Source organism: Microtus ochrogaster, chromosome 2 (genome assembly GCF_000317375.1).
Source record: "Microtus ochrogaster isolate Prairie Vole_2 chromosome 2, MicOch1.0, whole genome shotgun sequence".
Classification (NCBI taxonomy): domain Eukaryota; kingdom Metazoa; phylum Chordata; class Mammalia; order Rodentia; family Cricetidae; genus Microtus; species Microtus ochrogaster.
The window spans coordinates 14402287-14413760 of record NC_022010.1 but is presented as its reverse complement, the minus strand read 5'-3'; the positions used below and the strand labels follow the sequence as shown (position 1 = coordinate 14413760).

Here is an 11474-nt window from a genome sequence, read left to right as displayed (position 1 = left end):
AAAAAAAAAAAAAAAAGAAAAAAAAGAAGAAAAAGAAAGAAGGAAGGAAGGAGGGAGGAAAGGAGGGAGGGAGGCAGGGAGGGATGAAGAAAGGAAGGAAAAGGAAAAAAAGGAAAGAAAATCAGCTGGGAAGTGAGAGTATGAAAGGGCTAGGCTGTCCGTGCCTCCACTCGTGCCTGCCGAGTCATCGCAAAACCACGTGGTGTATCTAGCTGGGGCTTCCGGTGGTCAAAGCTTCACCCTCTGTGTTTCCCGGCACTCCAGCGCTGCCTAGGTAATTTGGGCCTTGGAGGGATCCGTAGTCGCCGTCTCTGCCGGCGTCCGTAGCCGGGAAACCGAGCGTCCGGCGCCGCGGGTTGTGGTCCGCGATGTCTGGTGAGGAAGCCCCGCGTAAGGCAGAGTCCTCCGAGGCCCGTGCGGCCGCCGTCAGTGACATCCAGGAGCTGATGCGCCGCAAGGAGGAGATCGAGGCGCAGATTAAAGCTAATTACGACATCCTGGAAAGCGTGAGTGTGGCTAGGGCTCCGGGCGGAGAGGAGGGCGAGGCTTGTGGACGCGAGGCCCAGGGGTGCCTGCCAAGCACTAACTAAGCGCTTTCCATCCGTTACCCCTTAACAATCCCTTGACGTGGGACCTATTTTCATTTGCGGAAGCATTTAACTTTGTTTTTAAATGCAGCCCACGCTGGCCTCGAACTCCTGAGCTTGCTTCAGCTTTCCAAGTGCAGGAGTTACAGGGCGGAGCCATCATGACAGGCCTGAAGCATTAGTTAAACTTCATGGTCACAAAGATAGAATATTTGCTGAGGCGTATGATAGTCACCTCTGTCACCGTCCATGGGTTACGTTCCCGGGTTTGGCGTGCCTTGCCACCCGCTTTTCGTTGGGCCGTAATAAACGTCATCAGTGAGAATTAACTGGGCCCCTTTTAAAAGGTAGGCTAGGCTATAGCCAGGAGAGGCAGCCTTACCTGTAATCCCAGCACTTGGAAGGTGGAGGCAGGAGGATCTGGAGTTCAGGGCTATCCTTGGCCACATAGTTAGCTCGAGGCCAGCCTGGGCTATATTGGTTGGACTCAGTCTCAAAAATTAAATAAAATGCAGTTTCTAATTGGAGTGGGGAACAGACTCTGCATTTCAGGAAAACTCCTGGCAGCGCTAGAAAGGACTGCTTTGAGTGTCAGGTAAAGCCCATTATCCTTACTGTAAAAGGGGGAAACTGAGGCCCAGAGTGGAGCAAATGCTTGCCAGGTTAGGAAGTGGCAGTGGTGGGTCAGGTTCTATGATTTGTCTTCCTCCAAAGCAGACATTTTTTTTTCTTAAAATCACAAGTCACGGTCTGAAGAGATGGCTCAGAGGTTAGTTAAGAGCACTGGCTGCTCTTCCAGAGGTCCTGAGTTCAATTTCCAGCAACCACATGGTGACTCACAACCATTTGTAATGAGATCTGGCTGCTCTTCCAGAGGTCCTGAGTTCAATTTCCAGCAACCACATGATGGCTTACAACAATCTATAATGAGGTCTGGTGCCCTCTTCTGGCATGCAGGTATACATGCAGGCAGAACACTATATAAATAATACATAAATAAATCTTAAAAAAAAAAATCACAAGTCACTTTGTAGAGGAAGGGGAGACAAAATCAGACCCGGATAGGCTGGGTAGAAGGGACTAAGAGGATGATGTTTCACGTGGAGGTGCCGTGTTGTGGATATTAGTTAAATGTAGTTTTTTTTTTTCTTTTGTCTCTTTGGAGGTCTGCCACCCAGCTTCCAAAGAAATACATGGGGTCTTATTCTTACTTATGAATGCCCAGCCTTAGCCTGGCTTGTTGCTAGCCACCTTTTCTAACTTAAATTATCTCGTTTCTCTTTAACTACTTTTTGCTTCTGGGCTTTTTACCTTTCTTTATATATTTTTCTTTCCATCTTCCTCTGAGACTGGCTGGGTGGCTGGCCCCTGGCATCCTCTTCTCCTTCTCCTTTTCTCCCTCCTCTTGTTTATTCTCTCTGCCTTGCAGCCCTGCCTATCCCTCTTCTGTTATTAGCTGTTCAGCTCTTTATTAGACCAATCATGTGTTTTAGGCAGGCAACGTAACACAGCTTCACAGGGGAAAACAAATGGAACATAAAAGAAAGCAACACATCTCTGCATCATTAAACAGATGTTCCACAGCCTAAACAACGTGACACAGCTTAGCTGATAGTCCACAGCAGTACCACTAGGTACCGTCTTACCAGGTGCTGACCCGACGCCCGAACCGTACTGACTGTGTGTGCTATCAGGAAACTGTCACAGCTACTCTGCTCAGTTGGTATGTGCCCCTGAAGCTCAAAGAGGCAAAATCAGGGGCTGGAGAGAGAGTGCAGTAGTTACAAGGGCTGCACAATCATGAGGACTGGAGATCAGATCTAGCCCCTACTATATAACAGTCCACACGTCCCACAGACACCTCTAACTCCATACCCTCGTGGATACGTTTAAACAGACATGGTAACAAACACAAATCACTTTTTAAAAATGTGTGTCTATTCATATAAATATTTATACATATGAAAGGAGAAGTCATTTGCTTAAAGTCACAAGTGGGTTTCAGCCCTCGGGGTTGGTCAAGTAGAATCAAACATCTCATGTATTATTATTCTTTGGTATTGGCCTCCTGTTTACCATTTAGCCGGATGTGGTGATGTATACTAGCAATCTCAGTACTTAGGAGGCAAAGGCTGGGAGATTGTCCCATGTTCAAGGCCAGTGTGTGGTCTACACAGAGTTCCAGGGCTATGTAGTGAAATAGCAAGATCCCGTCTTAACAGCGGTGGGGTGGGGGAGGGGAGATACTGGAGATAGAGCTCTGTTTGTAAAGTGCATCCCTGAAGACCTGAGTTCAGCCCCTAGAATCCACGGGTATAGTTGTTCATGTTCGTAATCCCAACTGGAGAGGTGGAGACAGGAAGATCGCCAGGGTTTCTGGACAGCCAGTTTAGCCTGATTGATGAGTTCCAGGCCAGTGAGACACCCTATCTCAAAGGAGGTAGATGATGTTCCCGAGGATGTCCCCGGAGCTTGTCCTCTAACTGCACATGCGTATGTGCACACACGGGTGCATTCACACACATGCACATGCGATAAAAACCAAATAAGAAGAGGGAAATTTATAATTACATTGCACATGGAATCTGAGGCTATTTGCTAGTTTCTCTTAAATATAAGGCGATAGTGTGTGTTAACTGCCTTTAATTTATTGTATGATTGCTGAGGGCTTTTAGCATAAATATCTGCTCTGATTTTTTGTTTGTTTTTTTTGAAACAGGCTCTTGGTAGGAAGCCTAGGCTATGTAGTAAGACCCTGCTGAGAAAGAGAGAGAGAGAGAGAGAGAGAGAGAGAGAGAGAGAGAGAGAGAGAGAGAGAGAGAAAAGGTAAAGAGAGAGGAAAATGATACAAGTATTAAAACCTTTCATTTTGGGGCTGGAGAAATGACTCTGGTTAAGAACACATTGGCTGCTCTTCCAGAAGTCCTGAGTTCAATTCCCAGCAACCACATGGTGGTTCACAACCATCTGTAATGGGATCTGATGCCCTCGTCTGGCCTGCAGGCATGCATGCAGACAGGTCACTCATTAAAAAAAAAAATACATAAAACCTTGCATTTCATAGTACTTAGTCACGAATGTGAAAAGAGGAGACAGTGGTTGCAGATCATCCAATAAGAAGCTAATGCCTGGGATATAGTAAAAGCAGCAATAAATACACAAGTAAATAAAAAAGTTAGCAAAAGACATAGGCTATAAATGGACATTCCTCAAATAAAATATGTATGGTTGATAAGCACATAACGCATCTGGAACAGGCCCTGGAGACAACTCACTGATCAAGATCATTTAGAGGGCCTGGAGTCAGTTTCCGGCACCCTTATGGTAACTTAAAACCAGTTCTGACTCCTCTTTCGGGGACCTGATGCCTCTTCTGACCATTGTGGTCACTGTATACACATGGTTCGCATGCATACATAGAGGCAAAACACTCATACACAAAATAAATCTTAAAAGCGAGACATGCTAAGTATAGCTATTAAGGAAATGTAATCATAGCGAGATACTACTTTATACTTGCTAGGGATGGGTATAATGAAAATGTAGGTAATATCTTAGGGGGAACACGGAGAAATAGGAAGCTTCATACAACTGTAAGATGGTGTAACTGCTGTCCAAAATTGTTTAGCAGCTTCTCAAAAAAATTAAACAGTTATATAACCCCAAAAAAACTCCATTCCTCCAATGTGATAATTATGATAGTTGCAAATATATATTCCTCCCAAAATTCATACACATTGTTTAAAATATCCAAGAAGTGGAAAATGACACAGTTATTCTTCAGGTAACAGATATAGTCTACCCATATGGTGGGCTATTATTTGGAATAATAAAAGGAATAGTGAATTAATCATACTATAATTAGTAATAGTCATGCTATAATGTAAATGAACCTCAAAAACATTGTGATAAAGAACTTACAAAACACCATGAATTGTATGTCTTCTCTCACATTTTACTGTGTGCTTCTGGCTAGTTCCCTGTACTTACTATATAGCCCAGGCTAACCTTGAACTCTTGGCAATCTTCCTGCTTAAGCCTCCTGAGTGCTGGGATTATAGGTCAGCACCACTACACCTGCTTGTTTATTTGATACACATCTGGGTAAGAATCCAGACTAGGCTTGAACTCACTCTGTAATTTTGTAATTTTTCTGTTTTGGCTTGCCACATGTTGGGCTTATAAGAGTGTGTGAGTGTGGTTCTATGTATATGAAATGTCCTGTTCTGAATCTCTGAAGTCTCCCCTAAAGACCTGAATATTAAAAGTTTGGTGTCCGGGGTGATGCTCTTGAGGCATGGTGGAACCTTTAAGAGATGGAGCTCTGTAGGTCTTTGGAGGCATGCCTTTGGTGGGGTAGTTACTGTAGGTCATTGGAGATGTGTCCTTGCTGGGGTAGTTACTGTGGGTCATTGGAGGTGTGTCCTTGCTGGGGTAGTTACTGTTGATCATTGGAGGTGTGTCCTTGCTGGGGTAGTTACTGTTGATCATTGGAAGCATGCAGAAGTAGTGGAGCCACAGTCCTTTCTGTTTTTTGCTCCCAGGATGATGGAAGTGGTTTCCTCCATGTGGATGTTCTGCCTGTGCATAAAGCTAAAAACAATGAGTGTCCAAAAATAACATACATATATACATACTACATACATATATACTATGTTACTGTCCAGTTCTGTACTGAAACTTGAAAACTGTGAGCCCAAATAAACCTTCTCCCTATGTTGATTATAAGTCTCAGACATTTTTCTAGAGTCTCCAAACCTCTCCAGTGCAGTAGTTTAGTGGTTGCAGAGGTTTGGGACGGGGAGGATGCAAGTGTCTGCTCATGGGTCTAAGGGAGGTTGGTCATGCTGTCTCTACATGCCCCTCCCGTGTCTTTAAGAAAACCCCCTTTTTCTTTTCCTTTTCTTTCTTTTTTTGAGATAAGGTCTTGGTTTGTAGTCAGGTTTTTTTTTTTTTTTTTTGGTTTTTCGAGACAGGGTTTCTCTGTAGCTTTGAAGCCTGTCCTGGAACTAGCTCTTGTAGACCAGGCTGGTCTTGAAATCACAGAGATCTGCCTGCCTCTGCCTCCCAAGTGCTGGGATTAAAGGCGTGCATCACCACCGCCCAGCGTCAAGTTGGTTTTGAATTCCATATCCTCCTGCCTCAGTCTCCTGAATGCTGGGATTGTTGGAGTGGGCTGTCCAAGGTTGTTTGGTTTTTTTCTTTTTTAGGAGGGTGTTGATGCAAATGTACTAAAACTGATTGTGGTGGTGGTGATTAACTCTTGAACATATTGCAAACCATGGGCTTGTATATTTTCAGTGGTTCCGCTATGTGTATATGAATTCTGTTATATTACAACTGTTTTAATCCCAGATTAGTCTGGAGCCTAGACTTGTAACAACTAGCCCCAAATGGGAGTATTGTCCTTGAGTGCTGGAGAACTGAAGAGAACTGGCACAATCCTCCTGTCTCTGCTTACCTTGAGATCTGTGGCTTGATCCCATCCTTCCTCACAAAGTCACAGTGGTTCTGGGGAGCAGGATGTGGACATATTTGGGAGCTGCTATTCAGTCACCATATTGCATGGCCTGGCTCTCTGCTAGGCGTTCATTCAAGTCTGTGTGTTAGTCTTTCAGCGGGGGAGTGTTGTGTTCCCGGCGTGTGGCTGAGGAACTGAGCCTTGGACTGTGTCTTAGACAAAGATGCCCAGCTTGTGTATAACAGAACTGGGATTGAGCTCCAAGTCTAGGCAGCTGGGCAGCTCCTGCCCACCTCAGTGCAAAGCATGCTCTGTGCACTGATTGATGTGGGAACTTCAGAACAAACTTCAGGTGTGGTGGCTCAGGCCTGTAATCCCAGTACTTGAGAGGCTGAAGCAGGAGGATTACCGTGAGTATGAGGTCAACTTGAGCTATAGTGTGAGAGTATACTTCACATAAACACTAGAGAAAATAGCAGAGCCTCTGTTCCAGCGGCTCAGGAGGCTGAGGCTAGAGAACTGAGAACAGCCTGAGTCAACACAGTGCAGCTGACTAGAAAGCAGTAACATGGATGGATTGTTTTGAGTAGGGAATATATTCCCAATGTTCAGATTCAGAACCTCTAATGGATATCAAATGCAAAAGCTCTCCCCTTTCCCTAATTCCCAGCCACTTAGTTTCTTTGTCTGGTGGTGACCAGTACCATCAAGTGATGAAAAGAATCTTGGTAGGCCTCTTCTTTTTATTTATGTATTTATTTTTTGAAGAGTCCAAACCTGGCCCCAGCTTTATCTCTGTAATGTTTACTCCCTCCTGTTTCAAGGCTTCAGCAAGGTGTCAGCTGCTGGGAGGGAAGAGTAGGAGGGGTCAGGCCGGGGATGGGACTGGAGGGAACCTCTGAAGGCTCTTTGAGTGTTTTGTTGTAACTTTAATTAATTGGTTTTAGAGAGATCTAATGTATCCCAGACTGATACTGAACATACTGTGTAACCAAGTATGACCTCAGACTTCTGATCCTCCTGCCTCCCCATCATTCACCACCACAGTGGCTTATGCAATGCTGGGGGTGGAGACCAGGGTTTTATGCATGCTAGGCAAGCACTATAGCAACTGAGCTACATCTTATAGCCCCAGCCCCGTTTATTAATTTTTTATACTGCAGAGAATCAAATCTAAGGTCTTGCATATACCAGTCAGGTGCTGTGCTCTGAGCTGCAGTCCAGCCCTGGGATCTTCGCTCTGTGTGCACTGTTCTCATGCATCGCTTGCATTATGATTTTAGAGACTTCATTTTATTAATGTGTGTACCGTGTGAGGGGCGCTGGTGACAGAGTGTGTGGAGGTCAGAGGACAACTTTGTGGGATTTGTGTTCCTCTTCTGCCTCTATGTGGGCCCAGGAACTGAACTCATTGTTCATCTTGATGGCAGATCTTTATCCACTGGCTCATCTTTATTGCCTCCCTGTTTTCATTGGTACCCACTGCAGAGGGTAGCTGCAAGGACACAGCTAAAGAGCCTGGTGTGTGCTAAAGAGATTACTGTGCGGCCCTTACTGTCACTTTTGTCATGAGTTAGAAGGACAAGGGACTAGGTAATTGCCTCACGATGTTCTTACCTGTTTAACCACATGTCTTTTCTCCAGCAAAAAGGAATTGGGATGAACGAGCCGCTGGTGGACTGTGAAGGCTATCCCCGGGCAGATGTGGACTTGTACCAGGTCCGAACAGCAAGGCACAACATCATCTGTGAGTGACCCTTGCTGGGCTCTGGCTCAGCCTGTGCTGGGGTGCTGAAGACCCAGGGGAATGACTGGTGTTGAGCATTACGAAGTTTTTCTGCTGTGACAAACTATCTTGTTACCCTTGCGTGACTGAGAACTGAAGAGTCCCATGTAAATGGTTTTAGTTTTCTATTTTAAGTACTTTCCTTCAAAGCCTGGTGTGGTGGCGCACATCTTTAATCCCAGCACTCAAGAGGCAGAAACAGGCAGATCTCTGTGACGTCAAGGCCAGTCTGGCCTACAGAGCTAGTCCCATGACAGCAATTTGTAGAGAGACCCTGTCTAAAACAAACAAACCCAAAATACAAAAATCAAAACCTTGGTTCAGGCTGGGCGAGGTGGTGCCCAGCTGTAATGATCAGGAGTTGAGGCCAGTCTGGGCTGTACAAGAAAGCAAAAAGCAAGGAACGGAACTTTCCTTCCTTATGGGAAGTTTATTGAATTAACAGTGGAAGCCCATATCAGTATTGCTTACCAGCCCCATCAAATCCATGAAGGAGGTTAGGTTCAGCTTCTTAGGGTACTGACCTGACTCCCACCATTCAAACAGAAAAGACCTGGACTGGCGCTCAGTGGGGACCCTTGAAGTATGCATGCAGTACAAGGGTCAGCAGAAATCAGTCTCTGCCTCTTCTTCAGGGCAGGAGGCAGGTGACAGAAGGAAGGGTCTTGGCACCCTACCCTCAACTCTTTGTGTCAATTAACATTTTTCTCTCACAGTCCCCCTGCCTGCCAGGAAAGCTGGGCAGACTAGTCCACTGCGGCCCGCACTGTCCTAAGTGAGTCTCCTATGTGCTTGTTGGTTTTAATGAAGAAGCTAGCAGAGCGTGGCGCCTGGAGAGGGTTTTAGGCTTGTGTTTCTGCCCTGACAGGCTACAGACACATGTCTCTGACTGCTCTGGAGGTGAGACGTCCAGATAGCCTCACTGACAAAATCAAGGTGTCAGCAGGGCTGGCTCCCCCTAGACTGGGGGCAGGGTGTATTTTTTGTCTTTCCTGAGGCCACCTGTGTCTCTTGGCTCTCGGCCATCCTCTGTCTTTAGAAGTAGTGATCATATCTTTCTAGCCTTTGGTCTGTTATCTCGTCTTTTTCTGTGGTCCTCCTGTCTCCCTCTTTAACTTGTTGAGACCTTGGGATGATATCAGGCCCTCCTGGCTCAACCCTCCTTTCAAGATCCTTAATTATACCTGACCTGTGCGCTCTGTTTTGTTTCATGAGGTCACGTGTGCCCCGGCTTTGGAGATGAGGATGTGAGCATCTTTTTCTTGGCACTGGTAGATAACCAGTCCTCCATCCCAGTTACACCAGGAGATTAATCACCCGCCATTTGCACTTAATCATTTCCATTGAATGCACTCCAGCTCTGGCTACATCTGCAGAGTGTTTTGGTAATGAGGCCTTCTTCATAAAAATAGTATGCAGAGTAAGATGCAAGGTTTCTTAAAGCCACAGTGTGATGATTGAGCACCTCAGAGCATCCTCTTTACCCTGAATATTCTGGTTTCAAGAAGGCTCAGTTTACATTAAAACAACAGGAAAGCCGGGCGTTGGTGGCGCACGCCTTTAATCCCAGCACTCGGGAGGCAGAGGCAGGCGGATCTCTGTGAGTTCGAGACCAGCCTGGTCTACAAGAGCTAGTTCCAGGACAGGCTCCAAAACCACAGAGAAACCCTGTCTCGAAAAACAAAAAACAAAAAACAAAAAACAAAAAACAAAAAAAAAAAAAACAGGAAATGCCGAGAACAGGAAAGCCACCCTAAGACAGCCAGGTGTGAGGAAATTCTGGGCTTTACTCTAGACCTCTAAGCCCCAGTGAGTGGCCCACTCTCTTCCACACTATTAGCAGGACCTTGGGGAAGTTTGAGAAATGCGGATTTTTGTTCAAATAATTAACTTCATGTTTTAACACCATTTTTTCCCATTAACTTGAAATGCATCAGTGTGTGTGTGTGTGTGTGTGTGTGCACGTGTGTGCACGCGCCCGCACACTCTTGTGCCTCTGCGTTGCTGGGGGTGGAACATAGGACCTGATGCTGAGTACTTACTGTACCATTGAACTACACCCCAATCCCAGCGTAGGTTTTCAGTTAGGCTTAGCCTATTTCTGGACTTTTTACACTGTTCTACTCTCTGTGGTAATTTTATATCATCTTCATGACTTTATTATATGTAAAGAACATGGTTGAACAATTCCCTCTTTTTAGTATTCTTTTGAGAAAGTATTCTCATGTGTTATTGTACTCTTAAACAGGGACTTTTCTTAAGGACTAGTCCTAGGCTTGCATTGAAATTGGGAAAATAATGCAGAGAGGTCTCATCCGCTCTGTCCCAGTTTCTTCTAGTCACCAGCGAGCGTGAGCATGGTACATTTATGACAGCTTAACTTGGTTTTGAATCAATTGCTGCAGAAACATTTACCCAGGAGATGAAAGCCTTTTGAATCCTGAAGTGGAGCTGTAATGTGTTAGCGACCAAGCCATTCCTCCTCTCCCGCACAGCTGCGTGGTGGATATAGATTATGCAGGCGATTCTGGAGGTTCTGGGGCTCCCCGTGGCCTTTCCTGCTCAGTGTGGCTTTTCTAGTCGTGGTGACCTCTATGACACTGACTCTGCTTTAAACCTTCCTCATCTGGAGTCAGTTTGTTTTTTTCCCCTCACATTTGCTTCTGTGGGCTGAGCCCCCAAGTCCTGTAATGCCTGAGGGCCTCCTCTTTGCTCTACAGTGACAAGCCAGGTTAGGTAAACAAACAGCCCACGGTCAAAGCTCCTGCAGAGATGGAGAGTCTGTGACCCCTGGATGCCAGGTGTGGGCTGGCAAACGGAATGACAGTGCCAGGCTGTCTTTGAGATGGCAGTGCATGCAGGACTGGCTTCCAGGCAGGCCCTGATGGACGGCATGGTGGTTCTTCATTTAGTTTCACTGTTTATTTATATGTATGCTTGTTTTGCCTGCTGCCTATAGCATGTGTTCCCGGTGCCTGCAAAGGCCAGAAGAGCGCAGTAGATGCCCTGGGACCAGAGTTACAAAAGGTTGTGAGCATCTATGTGGTGCTGGCATTGGACCTGGGTCCTTTGAAAGAGCAGCCGTCCTTCTAATTGCTGGTCCATCTTTCCAGCCCCTGGTTAAATGTTATGAACTAGTGTTTAACACTCAAAAATTAGAGGCTGTTCTCCTGTCAAAGCCCTCAGTTTTTGACCTTTCTAGAAAATCAAAACTTTGGCAGCACTGGATTTGTCTCTTGAGCCATGTCAGTTGGCAGGAGCCCGGTAGTAGTTGCCTGCCCCACACTGAATTATTAGGGTCTTATGTCTTTTTTTTCCTGTACAAGATTTCAGAGAAGAGGCTGAAGGGATAGCTCAGTAGTTAAGAGTACCGTTTGCTCTTCTAGAGGTGCTGAGTTCTATTCCCAACACCCATATGGTAGTTTGTAACCATCTATAACTGTAGTTGCAGGGGATCCAATGCTTTCTTCTGGTGTGCAAATATACATAGACAAAGCACCCATAAACATAAAGAACATAAATAAAAAGAAAGTTGCTGCCGGGCGGTGGTGTCGCACGCCTTTAATCCCAGCACTTGGGAGGCAGAGGCAGGCGGATCTCTGTGAGTTCGAGACCAGCCTGGTCTACAAGAGCTAGTTCC

The 11474-nt window shown here is 45.8% G+C and overlaps 1 protein-coding gene across 1 annotated transcript in view; it reads left to right on the top strand.

The window, feature by feature from the left end:
• Positions 1-294: 294 nt before the first annotated feature.
• Psmd9 (proteasome 26S subunit, non-ATPase 9) overlaps positions 295-11474 on the top strand; it is a 20729-nt gene continuing 9549 nt past the window's right edge. The window contains exons 1-2 of the mRNA XM_005344423.3: positions 295-506; positions 7693-7795. Coding sequence (XP_005344480.1) covers positions 369-506; positions 7693-7795 — 241 coding nt within the window. The 5' untranslated portion in view covers positions 295-368. The remainder of the gene's footprint in view (positions 507-7692; positions 7796-11474) is intronic.